Source organism: Notechis scutatus, chromosome 4 (genome assembly GCF_049901735.1).
Source record: "Notechis scutatus isolate UNSWTSFEM ecotype Mainland chromosome 4, rNotScu1.2, whole genome shotgun sequence".
Classification (NCBI taxonomy): Eukaryota; Metazoa; Chordata; class Lepidosauria; order Squamata; family Elapidae; genus Notechis; species Notechis scutatus.
Window position 1 is genome coordinate 97863815 of NC_142012.1, and position 16581 is coordinate 97880395.

At 36.9% G+C, this 16581-nt stretch overlaps 2 protein-coding genes across 2 annotated transcripts in view; both read right to left on the reverse strand.

Moving 5' to 3' along the window:
* Positions 1-16581, reverse strand: part of ASAH2 (N-acylsphingosine amidohydrolase 2) — a 214973-nt gene that overhangs the window by 154954 nt on the left and 43438 nt on the right. The window lies entirely within an intron of this gene.
* PANK1 (pantothenate kinase 1) overlaps positions 6939-16581 on the reverse strand; it is a 33474-nt gene continuing 23831 nt past the window's right edge. Inside the window, exons 4-7 of the mRNA XM_087965677.1 lie at positions 16268-16444; positions 14511-14634; positions 9558-9683; positions 6939-8251 (exon numbers count right to left, since the gene is read on the reverse strand). Coding sequence (XP_087821803.1) covers positions 8192-8251; positions 9558-9683; positions 14511-14634; positions 16268-16444 — 487 coding nt within the window. The 3' untranslated portion in view covers positions 6939-8191. The remainder of the gene's footprint in view (positions 8252-9557; positions 9684-14510; positions 14635-16267; positions 16445-16581) is intronic.

The following is a 16581-nucleotide window of genomic DNA, read 5'->3' on the forward strand; positions in this document are numbered from 1 at the left end:
ATGGGCTCCAGCACAAGCCTGAAAGCTCAGAAGACTAAACCTCTGGTCCGGTGACCATCCCAAACTGGGTCTTACAGTGTTATCTATATTTACCATCTTGAGTTATTTATAAAAAATAATAATACAAGTAGTTGACTTACGACAGTTTGCTAAGCAACCGTTTGAGGTTACAGCAGAACCTCGGAAAGGCCAAGTAGCTCCGTCCTGGAAATGGGCACCATTTCCAAGTGGCCACCATTCATTCTCTCCCAATTCTCATTCTCTGCTTCTGGGAGAGAGCCAAGCAGCCTTCGTTGTTTAGGAAGGCAGTGCAGTGTGGGGGCTGCTTCTAGAAGATCCACAATAAAAGTTAATTATTAAGGGTAGGGAGGATGGTATGGGATGCATCGGAAGCAGGCCTGTGGGGACTCTGAGGGGCATAGGGCGCCTCAAGGAGTGGAGGAGGCCTTGGGAGGCTCAGGTAAGGTAGTTCTGGACCTGCAGTGTACTTTCCAGAGCATTCCCATCCAAAGCAACCCACTGATTATATGCTATTAACAGGGGTGGGTTTCTACCAGTTCGGACCAGTTCTATAGAACCGGTTGTTACGATTCTGCGCAGTTCAGAGAACCGGCAAATCACACCACTGGCTGGCTCCCCCCTCCCCACCTGCCCGCCTAGGAGGCTTCCCTGAGGCCCAGTCAGGGGTGGTATTCAGGGTGTTGGCGGAGGGGGAAGTGGCCTGAGAGCAGAGCTGAACCTTCCTTAGGATTGAAGCTTCTATTTTTCAGTGCAGACTCAGGCAGCAGATTGCAGAAAGGTAGATCTGGAAGTGAAGCTGTGATTCTGCAAGCAGCTCAATCTGCCTGCCTGCTTTGCCTGATTTTGGGTAAAAGTTGCTCTTTTTTTAAAATAAAAAAATTCAATCTTTACATATATATATTTACAATATTTACATACAAGCCACACCCAGCCAGTCACATGACCACCAAGCCACACCCACAAATTAGGCCACACCCACAGAATCAGTTGTTAAGAAATTTGAATTCCACTCCTGGATATTAACCATATCGCCAAACATATAGAGCAGGGCTCCCCAAACTGGCTGGGGAGATGGCTGGAGAATTCTGGGAGTTGAAGTCCACAAGTCTTAAAAGTTGCCAAGTTTGGAGGCCTCTGATATAGAGTAACAGTATCAGTAGTAATCATCGAAGCAGAGTTGGACACTGGGCCTCTGCTCAGAAGTAAAGAGGTAAATATCATTCAAAGACTGATTCAAAAATTCAAAACAAGGTTGGCAGAACATTTTGCTACCAAACATCAAAAGTTCACCCACAGCTGACTCAGCGAAAGCTGCAAAATTTGGCAGTTGGATATAAATGACGGTAGCGAATGCAGTTATCAAGATTAGTAAAAGCCAGCATGGAAAATAACAGAAATCTAAATGTATAAAACAATTCATGAAATGGACCTCTATAAATGAGCATTGTTTTCTAATTATCCAATTAATTTGAAAAATAACCCCACTGATTATGACTTGGGGAGGGTTTTATTATTTCAATTAGTTTACTGGACACATTAGATTGAATGTGCTAATTAATACTCTTAAACCTTTTGAGGGTAATATTGCATGAGTTGTTATTCCATGAGCTATTAACAGAGCACGATCCTGGAGTTATATGGAAGATCTTGTTTTCTATAGCACAGTGAGTACCTCTCCCACTAATTCTGGAAAAAGAGCTAGAAAGTCTTCTGATGTTGGTTTCTGTGGGAAGAGATGGCTTTCTTCCCATTTCAAAATGTCAAAGTACAAGGAGAGCTCATGGAAATTAGAGTCCTAGAAGGCAAGAACACAGAATACCTGATTGGAATATAAATGGGCTTCCTGAGAAATATCTCTGCCCTTTTTTTCCACCTGTGCCTGGATAAGCTGGATGTCTCTTCCTGCTATAAAAGGCCCTCCACAACAAACAGTGTACCTTCTCTGCTCTCTCTTGCTGCTTTCACCCTGTAGAATATCATTTCCTAGACCTCCACAATCCCATTAAACTAGCCTGCCTGCCTCTCAAAAAGCTTTAGAGACCTGGTTCTTTCCCTAAGAATCTGATCTAGGAATCGTATGGAGATTCTCAGTCATCCGTCATAGTGGTCCCAAAGGTGCTTTTCCAAAAGGTAACTGGACTTCATTTTTCCTTGAAGATGTTTTTGCTTCTCATTCAAAAAGCTTCTTCAGTTCTGTGTTGTTTCTCTGAATTTTTCTATTTTATTATGTAGCTTTTATTGATTTTCCCACTGTTGATGATATATGTTACTCCAAGTCTTCTGCTGAGGAGGGTGGCTATTTAAGTTGACTGATTAAAGACATACATAGCTTTCTTACTTTCTGCACAACTGTTCCAATTTGGAGGTGGGGTGAGGGCCTAATCCTTGTTGAGAACGATTTTCTTCTGCCAGATAATGTTTGACTCAAGACATAAAACTTATCTTAAGATGTTTTTGTAAAGGAGGAAATGGACAACCATGTAGCAACCTGATGGTCATTTCCTAGGAGAGACAGGTGCGTTCGTAATGTTTTATGAAAACGCTGAGCCAATTACGCACCATATATGCAACTTTTGCTTAGCCTCTCGGGTGATGACAGACTTTGAGGGGCATGGAAGGGGTAGTATTTGGTGAAACCAGCATAAAAACCGGGAAAGTGGAACTGTCTATATTTTGGCAAAGGATGGTGAAGGAATCAGGCGGTCTGGTTCTGTCACTTTCTACACCTTCTGGTGTTCAGGCCATTTGGATCCCTGAAGCCGTGGTTGCAAGTGTTCCATTGGGCATTAGAGGGCATGTAGTTCACAGCTGGTCACTTGGGAGCCACCGTATTGGCCATGATTAATTGGAATCACAAAGCCTTATTGTCCAATAAGGAAATGCTGTATGATGCTGAGAAGTTGAAGGCCAACTCTCTTCATCATCCCCATCACTGAAAATTTCACAGGAAGCCCCAAACAATCTCTCACTATTATTAGTTTGCTATCTGAAGCTCTGACAAGCAAAAACTAAGAACTAATAAATCATGAAGTGAAGTGTGTGATCAAAATGGCCTCCCGATTAACAATGATGGGAAAAGTTTGTGTGTGTTTATATTCTCTGGAGAAAATGATATTGCTAAAGCAAAACTAAAACAAACTGTATTTATAAGGCTTCCCAATGCAAAATTTACCATGAGCAGCATGCAGATTTAAAACATTTTCAATACCTAAATACGGTTAACAGAAATGAACACAATATATCCCAGGGGGAAACAAACATGCCCGAACTGAACAAATATTGCATATCGATGTACACGCGAAGACTTATCCCAGACCTTGTGGGGAAAACCACGTTTTCAGAAATCATTTAAAGGCTTACAGAAACAGGGCAATGAACCTCAGGGGAAATCCAGAGGGCAGGAGCCACAACAGAGAAGATATGCTACCGGACTTCCGGGCTTGTCGGCTTCGGGCGAGCGGCAGGGATTTGCGAAGCGGTTGCGCGATCCCTGCCGCGCTAGTTTTTGGGGCTCCCACCCAGCCGGGATGAGTGACGGAGCTAGGGCCATGGCAGGGCAGCTGAAGTAGGGGGATCCGGAGAAGGGTTTGGGGTGCTGCAGACTCCCTCCCTGGCCGGCAGAACTCCCTTTTCCCAGGACTATGGTGCAGCGGCGGGAACCGTAATGGCCGCCACAAAGAAGCTGGCAGCCGGTAAGATAAGAATGCGCAGGAGGAAGTGGAGAAAGTGATTGAGAGGAGAAAGTTTTCTTGGCTCCTAGGACTCTAAGACATATTTAATAAAATTCCTGAAAAGTATGATTCTCTGAATAATACCTGCCAGAAGAGGAAAAAAAGCGGCTGCTTGAAGGTGCTGAAAGGATAGCTTTCCTCTTTTCCTACGGAATAAATAACTGGATATTAAGAAACCTATTTTTAGGTGGAAATTGGTTTTAAGCGATGAGTGGGAAGAGAGAGGATTAAGAAGAAAATATTTGTATGCTAAGATTTGTTGGAGCAGATGCCTTAAGGATTTGAAGACTAGAATATATTGTAATAAGATTTTAAACAGATTTGGACTTTCTTTCTCTTTGATTGATATTACCCCAGAAGGAGAAAGTGAGAACTCTGCCTTGGTTTGGACTGATTGATAACTTTGGGACTGTTTTATCTTTTTATTTTCTTTTGAATATTCTGGTTGTTGTAAGAAGAAAGAAGGAGAAAAGAAAAGAAAAGATTTATAATGGCTCTTTCTGTTGAGGAACTAAGAAATGGTGTGGAAGAAGCTTTCCTTTTCTTAGAAATGGCGCTTACTAATTATCAACAAAAATTACAACAGATGAAGACAGCAGAGGAACAAGAAAGAAAGGAAGGAGCCATCTTTAATGAATCTCAGAATTTGATCCAGAAAAAGGAAGAGAGAAACAAAAGAAGAGAAGAGAAAAGAAGAAAACTAAAGGATTTAAGGACTTAAGATCCAAAAAACATTTAAGAAAGGGAAAAATAAAGTGCAAAACCAATATGATGATTGTAAACAAAGGGAAAAAGAAATACGACAGAGAAGGGAAGCCGGTAAGGCAGAGGCTAGAAGAAGGGGGGTAGAAAGGTTTGTTGGGAAAAGAAAGAAAGGGAAAAGGTGGAGAAAAGCTACAATGTTTTGAAATTAAATGGAAAAAGGAATTTTTATGGATAATGGATAAAGTATAATTTAAAAAAAAAAAAAAAAAAAGATTTTGCAAGGTACATAAGATGAGATGGTAGTATTGTAATGGTTTAAGAGTTGATAGATTAAAATGTTAAAATGTTTAAAAATGATTGGCTTTAAAACTTAATAATAGGAGAGGTTTAGAATATTGTTTTAATTAAAGAGTTTAATAAAATTATGGTATTGATGTTATTATAAAATTTTTATTATAGTATTTCTTTTTAATATTTGGATTTTGTCTAATTATGCACTTAATTGTGTTGGATGTATTAGTTAGATAGAATGTACCAAGCAAAATCTGATTGGGTATTAGATATTATTTTAAAGATTAATTTGATTAACTTAGGGGGAGATAGAAAGGCATCATACTCTGATTAATGATTTCAGGAGAAACTGATTTTCTTTTTTTTTCATAAGGGATGAGACAAAGGGATGATAAAAAATGGACAAAAGATACAAGTATAATGATTTAAACTAAGATGATTAATTAAGGTAGAATTAAGAAGTGTGAAATATGTGGAGAAGTTAATATAGAAGGTTTAGAATGGTAAATAAAATAAGTAATGATATGTAAGATGAGCATGAATATAATTGAAATCCATGAAGAGAGAGATACCTGGGCCCAAGTTACTTTCCAAAAGATTTTTTTATGTTTTGTGTGTTGTGTGTATATGTCTTTTTGGGGGAGAATTGGTAAAAACTTGTAGAAATATAGAATGAGAATAATGGTAACTAAGTCAGAAAGAATCAGATGAAATAATAATAATGATATTGAATAAGAGTAAAGAGAAGTAAAGAGAAATTGAATAAGAGGTTTTGGTATATTATATGGAAATGGTTTAAAACAGAATCATAATTTATCTGACTTGTTAAATTTACAATGGAAAAAGGTTTAAACATGTAATGAATAATGATAATTTGTGTGTTTTAAAAATTAATAAAACTTGTTTTTTTTTAAAAAAAAAAGAGAAGATATGCTACCTAGGTTCATCAGATGTCATTACTTTATTGGGAATCCAAAGGAAAACCTGTAGCTACTAAAAGCCAATCGATTAATAAAATTCCATCAAGCAATTCTAGCTCTTAATTTTATTGGGTCTTTCATGATTAATAAAGAGAATTGAAGACTTAAGAGATGAGTTTATAGAAAATGGGGTGAGTATGGAATGGAAGTATTTGGTTGCATTGTAAGAGATGGCAATAAGCCATTAATGTTGAATATATTTTTGAGGGGTGAAGGGAGAAGTTTCCTATATTTTCTTTTTTCCCCCCCTTTTTGTTAAGGAGGGAATTGTTCACTTTCTAAATATTTCATTTTTAAAATGTATTTTTGTAGTAGGTTTTTGCCTTATCTGTTTAATATAATCCTTCACAAAATTATACAAAAAGCAATGTTAACTCTTAGTGACTACATAGATACATCTTCTCCAGGATGATCAGTTTCCAACCTGTTCTTTCAGGTCTTCCAAAGGTGTATCCATCATCTTTATATAGGTTATAAGTCCTCGACTTATAACCACAACTGAGTCCAAAGGTTTTGATGCTGAGACAGTCTTTGAATGAATTTTGTGCAATTTTATAACCATAAATTCTTACCATAATTGTTAAGTGAATCACTGCAGTTGTTAGTAATACAATTGTTAAGTGAATCTCACTTCTCCATTGACTTTGCTTATCATAAAAGGTAATCACGTGACCCCAGGCCCCTGCAACCAAATACATGCTAGTTACCAAGTGTCTGAATTATGATCACATATTGCAGTGGTTATTAAGTGTGAAAAATGATCATAAATCACTGTTTTCAGTGCCATTGTAACTTCAAACAGTCACTAAATGAATAGTTGTCAAGTTGAGGACTATCTACAATTAAGTCTATGCATTTTGCTTAATTTGAAGCCTGGTTATTTGAGTGAAAACTCTGTATTGCTTTGATTACTTCGTTTGCTTTCTTGTTTACATCACTAGAATTCTCAGGAATTTCTCCAACACCAATGTTCTAAAGTGTAATTATTCTTTCTACTTAAAGCCATAAATACACTACAAATCATCACAGTAATAATGTACTTTTATTCCAGCCAGATAAGCCAATGTATGTTAATGTATTGAAAGTTTCAAGGTAAAGAAATCAAATATCTATTCCAAACAATCCAATTTACTCAGTAAAACTATATTCTCCCTTAATGGCCCCCGTAGAATTTGATAGCAGAACAAAAAATAGAGATTAATACAGTAAATAATACTGTGTTTATAATTTTAATACAACCAATCATTGGCTAATTTCAATGTGGCTTTTTAACAATGGACAAAAAAATGACATGTCTGACATTTTAAATATATTAAAAATATAGCATAACAAGTCTTCCAATGTGTGTATTTATTTACCATAAAAATTACTGTCCTTCAGAGTTGACTTTTCACAAGTGAAGATGAAGTAAGCCTGTTTCTGGATTGTTTACAGTATACCATAGTAATTTATTTTTTCTTTTTTTTCTTTTGCAATAAAAAAAATTACAAAGACAGTAATTTGGATATGCAATCCAGAGGCATTTTATCCACTGCAGAAAGATAATTCAATGACACAACATGTTTAATACCTCATCCAGAAGCATCCATTACAAGCTGCAGTGACATCAAAAGGAAGACAGATGGGTCATGAAGTCACTGTACCAATGAAGGGCTTATGCAACGACATCATGATGCATTTGCATAAGTTGCATAATTTGTGTGACATCACACATGTGTCATTTACTGCCCTTCCAATCATCTCTGGCCTTTCTTTTATTCAACAATCACATGTGTTTGGCTAAGAGAACCAGAAATAAGGATTTTCAAACTACAGTGAATAAGTACTGAATATATGAGTTTTCATAAGGTGTAAATTGAGGTATTCTCTTTCTTTTCAGTAGATTTGATGACACATCTAAAAGTACTATTTACTACTGCTGACATGAACAGCTAAACAAAGGTAGTACTTTATGAAGGAGATGAGCATAGTTTAACAGAATGAAGGCAGAAATATTCATTATTTTAGTGTTCACACTATATGCCAGCTTTGCAGTTTCATTTGAAACCAACAGCGATCATGAAACGTCATGAAAGATTTAAAAAAAATCTCCTAGAGTGATTACTAAACGAATCATTATCACACTAGATCAGTAAACCCCAGAAGAAAATAACAATAATATACCAGTATCTTATAGTTTAGGTCCTTTTTCTACAAGATGCCTATTTCTTAGACACAATCCATAAAAATTGGCCACACTGCACATTTATCTTAAAAATGTTGTACCCCCATAAAAATGCCTGGTACAAAGTCTGAAGTTAACGTCCATCCCTAAATTTAAAAGATCAGCTAAAATAAGTTTAAATTATTACAGTATTTATAAATCCAGCAGGTAGAACAGCCATCATGGCTTCTTTCCCATCTTCCTAGCAGCTGTCATCCTTCAAGCAGCTTTGACGGCTCCTTTAGCTTCTAGAAGGTTCCTCATTTATCATCAGTCATTTTGAGCAGTTCTAGAAGAGCCCCCACAGCACCAAAATAACCCTTCAAAATGATTGAAAAGGAGGAGTTAGCAAAAACAAATCCAAACTAAATTATTGCAATATTTAACACTGGGAGTATTTTTTTAAGGCTGTAGGAGAAAATGCAGAAAATCACAGAGAAAAAGGATTAACATTAGCTAATTTATATGCATCCACCCATTTGGTAAATATTAGATGTGACAAAAAGATATAAAGAACCGAAAAGGGGTTATTCTTTTAAAAAAAACCTCTTATTTTTAACCAAAATCTTTGTTGATTCATTAAAAAAATTAAGTACTCATATTTTTAGAAAATTTACCGCCGGTGACCATTACACACTCAACCTGAAACAGCATCACAAGCTTGTTCCCAAGTTTAACATGTAGCAAAAGATAATCTTCACCAGAATAAGTCAAGCAGGAAAAAAAAGTGTGTGGTAAGCTAAAATTCCCCATATACCCTAGGGCTGTGCAAAATCATTCAGAAGGTCGTTCTGTGGGTCTGCTGAGGAGCTCAGTATTAAAACAGTGCACCCCCTCAAGGGCTTAGCAAGGCCGTTCCACACTGATCTTTCACAAAACGCACTTCTGCCAAGACAATGTCATCTGTGCATGATTCTGCACAGTTCTAGCACAAACAAGCCGCTGCTATCTATATGGTACAGGATATATCAATAATTACTCTGGTATTGCCTTCCAATAGAATTCAGTTACTGAAATGTATTGTCCACCCATCTTACGTCAATGTAACTCTGGGCAGCTTATAATTGTAAACAAAGGAAAGGTAGAAAATTAGCAATGTAATCCTACCTATCCACTCAGAAGTCCCACCGAGTGAAAAGGGACTTGTTTTAAAACAAGCAACCTCCTTACTGCTTTCTGATAGGAGTTTGTTTCTATAATCTCTGCTGGATCAAATACTCTTTCATCAGCAGAAGGACCCAATGAGATGAAGCCTGATGTTCTTTCTTGTCTAATATTCCCTCACAACTACTAAAACAGATACCTTATGAAGATATTGCCTTATACAACAGACATTGATTTTTTTCCCATTCATAATTTAAAGCAGGGGTGGGTAATGATGGCCTTTTTATGACTTGTGGTGTTGGACTCCCAGAATTCAATTCTGGGAATTGAAGTCCACAAGTCATAAAGGGGCCATCATTTCCCCTGATTTAGATTGAAAATTATCAATACTGATAGCTATGACAGGAATTTATTGATGTTGTAATCCAACTAGTGAGATGGGAGGCAAACAAACTTCATAAATAAATACATTACCATATTAATAATATAATGCTTTCTTTTTTTTTTTTGAATGGTTTTTACCTCATGTTCCAAAAAAAGAGCTTTGAGTTGTCCCTTTGACCAATAGTCCATGGCATAGGCTAGCACCTTCATAGCAACTGTGTTGATTCTCAGAAAGTTGCCTACAAACACCACTCGATCAATATTCTGTAAAATTTAAGTAAAATAAGTGAATTATGTGCAGTTAAAAGGAACTTATTTTCAACCTTATACACTGGAAAACGTTCAGCAGTGTTTAAAGTTGCAATATTCCTCTCAGGTGGACAACCCAAAATGGATGAACTTGGTTATGTAACACAATTGATCCTAAATAACATTTTTCTGCAAACCAAGCAACAGGAAAAAGAAATGTATAGTTACAATATTTTGTTTTTAAAAGTTTATTGAAGACTCATTCTATTCACTGATATGTTATTTGTTTACCATCTTATCTTACATATTTCTTATTTTGTTAAAAAAAACAGCCATCTCTATAGATTATGAGAATGATCTCTAGCATATTAATGAACTGTGAAGAATAATTATTCAGGACTAACAGCACTTCTTTCTATATAACCATGCATAGGGCTGACTATTTTTTCATTGATAAATGTTCTACTATAGGTTCTTTGGAAAGGATTCTTCTAGCCATGCATATCCTGGAAGCACTTAATTTTCATTCCTAAATATAGTGTGTCATCTAAATAATATGTAGCGCACTCTAGAGAAATGTTTATTTCTCTAGAACAAACAAAAAATAAAACAACTAATTTTTTTGCCAGGTCTGTGCTAATTTAGTAGAATCTGCAGCTGAGATAGTAGTAGAATCTGCAGTCTGGGTAGTCTGGTCTCCATGAAGAGGGGAGTCAGTAAAGGAAACTTGACTCCTTCTCCTCCAAATCCCTTGTAATCTGGTTGTTTTCAGGAGAGTGCATTTAGTCTGGTGAGATTCTTGTAAATAGACAAGTAGCAATAAATACCTTTATCTGATCAGTTTGATGTGTCTTTCTGTTTCTTGCACCTGACAGCTCAAGCACTGAAGTAATGCATTTCCCCAAGTATTAAAGAAATGTTATAAATATCGTGTGAAGGTCCAAGTTTTACCAAACCACAGAGTCTTCATGCAATTCACTGAAACTGCCTAGAGATAATTTTGTTCTGATCATGGAGGATTAAAGTTAATTTTGTTGCTGGCAGTGATGCCAATCGCTGAAATGATCAGAAAATGTCAAACAGTAAAGAAGAAACCTCCAGGTATTTACTAGAATTACAATATACTACCACCACCACCAACAACAACAACACACACACACACACACACACACACACACAAAAGCCTATGATAGCCTTCCTCTGTCTATGTGCCTTTCAGGTGTCAAGACTTCCAATTCTCCATATTCTTTGCAATTGGCCATTAGAATTGAGGAGTTCTGAAAGGGGCACAGGTTAGAGTAGACTGCCTAGAAATTAGTTCCATCACTGCCTTGGCAAGGATATGAATTTGTACTGCAAAAACCAAAGGGAAAAACAGGACAGCAAAGTCCACATTCTGGAGAAGGAAGACTGCTGTTTTGAAAGAGGAATCAAAGAGGCCATCTATATTAAGACTGAACACTCTTTTCTCAATAGAGGGCTAGGGATACGACACTACCTACCTCCTGTTTACATCTGAGTCCTTTCAACAGTTCCAAGAAAGTTCCACATCAATTTGCTCTATTAAGGTGACCCTAAGGGCCCTAAACCTCCAAGTGGCCTCAACGGCTCTCAGAAAGAGCACTAACGACCAGGTGATTGTAAGGAATATAAATCCTTCCATCCTGCAATCATTTAGTCAGAACTGAAGAAGCTTCTTGGATGAGAAGCAAAATGTCTTCAAGGAAAAACAAATCCCAGTTGCCTTTTGAAAAAGCACCTCTGGGATCATCACTATTTACTCTAGTGTATTTTACACATAGAAAATATCTTTATTCTCTTCTGCCTCTATAATAAAGTTGTTCTGAAATTCACTGACATTTGAAAGAATAATTCACTACCAACTGCAGTGAAATCCTTATTTTGATAATACTTTTTCACCTTTAAAGAAGGAAAAATTAATTATCACTCAAGCTTGTAGCAAAAGAAGCATCAGCTTCTTTTAGTAATTACTGCAAGTTATTTTTGCTCTGAAATGTTGGAGATGCTAACATGACAACGCTTAGTGTTAATCATGCATATTTTAAGCTTGTCTTTCTTGTCAAATGTGACCTCTGTCATCATCTTCTTTTAATGACCCCACAATCCCTTGCAGGGTGGAATCTGGGCAACTGAATGAATTGCAGTGTTTACTGGCCAGATGCCCTTCCTGTCACCAATGTGGAGTTTTGTTCACCAGATATATTCTCATTGTGCCCAGAGAGAGAAATATCTGCCTCTACCTAGGATTGAACTCATAGCCTCCTGATTGTGAGGTGAGAGCTCCATCTCTAGGGCCACCGCACCACTAGGTGCATCCTCTGTGATCCAGTTTAGTTTAGCCCTGGTTTAAAATTTTAATTACTATAAAAACAGAAAAAAATACAGTTTCAGATTTCTTTATAAGAATGTGATTTATAAGTATTTCTGAACATTTTAATATTATACATTAAGAAATTAGTTACCAATTTTGGTCTAATGAGTCTAACCAGGTATTACTAGGTGGATTCATTATTTGGAAGCATTAGAGAAACAACTGCAACATGCAAGATAGTGCCTTTGAATTCAGACCACAGTTAAAGTTTCTTGAACTGAAATAACTATGGAATTAAGATGCTGCACAGAGAGAGTCTCACAATTTTCACAATTATGGACTCCAACTATGTATTGTAAGGCATAAGCTTAATTTAGATTTCTCCCAATATTTTTGGAAAATCACTGCTCAAACCACGTGCTCATTTGCACTCTCCTCCATTATTTTGTACAGCCTCACTTTAACTACCAAATCAAATCAATCACAGATCACCATAAGAACAAGCTACTGTCCACCACAACTGCAAAATCAGCAAAATTCCATCTGTCCTACAAAACCAGGAACTATTCTTTGAAAAGGCTCCCAAATTTGCTAACCTGAGTATTATATTAAACTGGCTAATGGATTATTATGCAAGCAGCTGCAAATTGTTAGACCAGAACTCAAAAGACTGTATTGAATGAGCAAAAATTTCATGAATTCCAGATTTTTTGCAAACATTTGCTAGGATTCACAGATCACCGGAACGCATATCTAAAATTGCAGTCAATTTCTGCTGCCGGAACAGAAATTAGACAGTAATAGAAATACACAATTTGTCTGAAATATAAAGAATCCCATTCCCATATGTTCTCGCAAGCCTTCATTAACAATACTCATCTTTCAAAGCTAAACAGGTTATATTACGAGTTCTCCCTAGGTCTCTTTATATTTATAAAGCTGTGTTGCTATTGCAGTTAACTCTCTATGCTTTGATAGCCCTGTACAATGCTGCTTGAACTCCATGCCACAAGGCAACACTGTAAAGAAGCTGAAAGCAAAGAGGACATTCAGGACCACTTATTATTGCAGAGGCTTCCACTGATATTCCTATGTAAAATATTCAGGAATATTAAAAGCTTATGGTCACCAATACACAGAAGCAACTGAAACAGGTCCTCGGTTTGATACACTAATATCTTACACCTGCATTTCACCTAACCTATTCAACCATTGAACTATTTTGACAATATGCCAGTGTCTTCCTTCCTCTTGTCATATATTCTCTTACTATCTTTGACCTGAAAAAATGGTATAAGAGAGGCAATATATTGAACCTGTATGCTGCCAGGTTTTACCGGTGGGCAGTAAGATAAGTTGCTATTGTACACAGCATCATATTTAAGGCTTAACAGTCACTGTCTGGGATAGGTTATGCCAGTGTCAATTTGCTTGAGGAGTTATTGGTCTTTATAGCTGAAGTCCCCACATCCAGATTCAACATTCTAGCAACGATACCACACAGTTTATAACAGGTGCTAGCAATATCTCTGAGGAAAAAAAAACAGGGTCCAATTTCTCCTCTCCTGCTGATATCATCAGACTCCAGGGGACAAAAGGTATCGAGGCACCAGCAGCAGGGGGGGAAAAAACTGCTTTGAGCTTGTCCTCAATGAAGAAGATCTGAGGATTTGGGAGGATGGAAAACAGCCTCAGATGATGAAGGTTCCCAATCATTGACATATCTTTAAAATACTCTAATATAGCCATGATCAAAATTATCAAATTATCAAATCAGGTTTTAACACTTGTATAAACAGGTATTTTTATCGCTTTGCCTTTAAAAAATTGTGTAGTTTTTCTCTGCTATGGCTAAAATACAAATGAAAAGGTATTTAGCTCTTGCTAATTGTTATGGCACTGCCACTAAAACAAAGTTTCCAAAATTGGAAAGAATTCAGATCATTGGACCAAACAACGTATGCAAATCATACTGAATACGCTGCTTCAATAACGACCCAACACTACCATTAAGTTAATGGGGTCCATATGCTTTCGGTGTAAATATTGGAGGGTTCAAATTAAACAGAACCTCTGAAAAGGAAATCTTGAGCAAACACAGAATCCCACTTATAGGCTCAAAGAATTAGTCTCAGGAACAGTGATCATTCTACTTAAGTGAAGTTCTTAACAACTTAGCAAAGGCACACTATAAAAAAATATATCATTTTAGTGTTTTTTTTAAAGAAAAAACAGTAGAATCAGTCCATATCATGGAATACTTTAAAGTAGGGGTATCCAATCTTGGCGACTTTAAGGCTTGTGGACTTCAATTCTCAGATTTCCTCAGGCAGGTATGCTGGCTGAGGAATTCTGGGAATTAAAGTCCACAAGTGTTAAAGTTGCCAAGCTTGGAAACCTCTGCTTTAAAGGATTGTTCAATGTTTTCATTGGTCAGAGAAGGTATATAAACCAAAAACTCCCAATCTTCTTAGTAACCCCAAAATAGCTTGCTATTAAAATGATCTCACCTCATTCAAGGCGCACATCCGAGCAATGGAGCCAATGTTATTGGTGATGGTGACTAACGTTGCTCTTGCCAGATCCTCTTTGCTGATTGTCTCTCGCTTTTCTTTGCTCATCATGTTGCCGAAACTGTGTGATAATACTAGAGGATGTGATCTTTCTTATATTTTTCAGAAAGGCCAAGGTTTCTAAAAATATGTTTTAAAGAATTTGTCTGGGATATACAGAGTCATTCATTCAGGAAGCAAAACACACGCTCACATACAAATAGAGAGAACTGATCAATTCCAGCTACAGGTAATCCTCACCATCATTAAATATAACTTGATATCAAGCATATAAAAGTTACCACAGAAGAATCAATATTTATTTTATAAAGCTGAGTCCTGGCCCACTAACCTTCTAGTGTTCTCAGAGAGGAACTTTTAAAAAGGATATTGTAAAACAATTGAGAATACAGAAAAGTCAAAAGGATCTAGGTTTTAAAGAGCATAAAATAAGGAATGCTTATAACATGGGGGGAGGGTGTTCAGTTTAAGAAAAAAAGTTATTCAACAGAGGACCAAGACAGAAAGAAAGTAGTATGGGAAATATTCCCAGAATACAGAGCTTGGGACTATCCAGGTCGTGATTTTTTTAAAAGTATTACTTTACACGGTGCATTGTCAATTTTTGAAATGTACTATTTTGCAAGATACAATGTTGGCCATTAATCTGACTGGTTTCTAAAGGGAATTGGATCAACTCCTGTAGAATATACAGTATATAGTCCTTGGTCATAGTTATCTTGTTTTTATTCTTCTAAAACTAACAGGGCCATTGTACTAGGTGAGTCTTGGATCTGATCCAGCATATTTCTTACATTCTTATGAACAAATTTTGGTGAAGCCTGTTTATTCCAGTCCTCTCAAAGTATATTCAGCAAATTAAGCTATGTTGAATTTACAGATTGGGTTCCTAAATCACATAACAGTAATAAGCTGTAGGGGGGCTGATAAATAAATAAATTTGGAAAGTGAATGTGCCAGATCTACAGTAAATCATTCTTGCAGTTTGGCAATTAATTTGAGTAATTGCATTGATAAATTGAATTGTGCATAATACAATTTACTGTTTTCAGGATGCTGGTTGGTTTTCTGATTTCATTTTACAATCTGAAAACCCATTTTATTTCATTTTTTATTTATCAATCCCGATGACAGAAGTTAATTAGCTATAGACCATCAACAGCAAGCTTGTCCAACTAGCAGCCCGTGGGCCGGATACGACCCATGAAGGCCACGCCCACCCTGGCTCCACAAAGACAAAAAACGTCACAATATGTCGCAATCTGGTCTGTGAAGCAATTGAGCTTGACACCCCAGATCTAGAGCCTTAAAATGCTTGCTTGTAACTTCTAGAGCATGCTGCAAAATCTAGCTGGAGGTTTAGAATGCACAATTGAAGCATTGAAAAATTATCCCCCCAATCCCCAAAATCCCATCTTCCCTCTCTGTGTAGCTTTGCCCACTTTGTGTCATCATCTTGTTATTCACCACAACCTTCAGTGTCAAACCACTCACTGCTGTAACAAAGAAGTGTAGCCATCAGGCTGCAAAACACTTCCTATCCTTGTTAACAGGACAATAATAGCTGACTGTCATTGACTAACATGGAATGGATGGGGATGGTAGTTAGATCAGCATGAAGCAATATGCTATTGTTGAATAATACACGTATAAATAAAGTCACAGAATTTGCATTGCAATTTGTCCATGCGTACCTTGATGCAACAGCAGATCCTTGAAGACCAAACCGTTCATAGTCTCCTCCATAAATATCCTTCACCAGCTTATCAACATTGGTGCTGTCTCCTTTAGCTGCCATTTCTAGAGCTTCCTCAAAGGTCTCACAGCCAGTCAGCAAACAACACAGGCCCAGGAATGTACCACCACCAAGACTAGAAAGCAAAAAATATATTTTCACATGTTTGACAAGAGTTGGGGTTTCTCTGTTCCAACAATCCTGAATAGAATTTTAATTCTCTCTCTTTAGGGGCTGCAGTGAAATATACCTAGATATACAATATTTCTATGA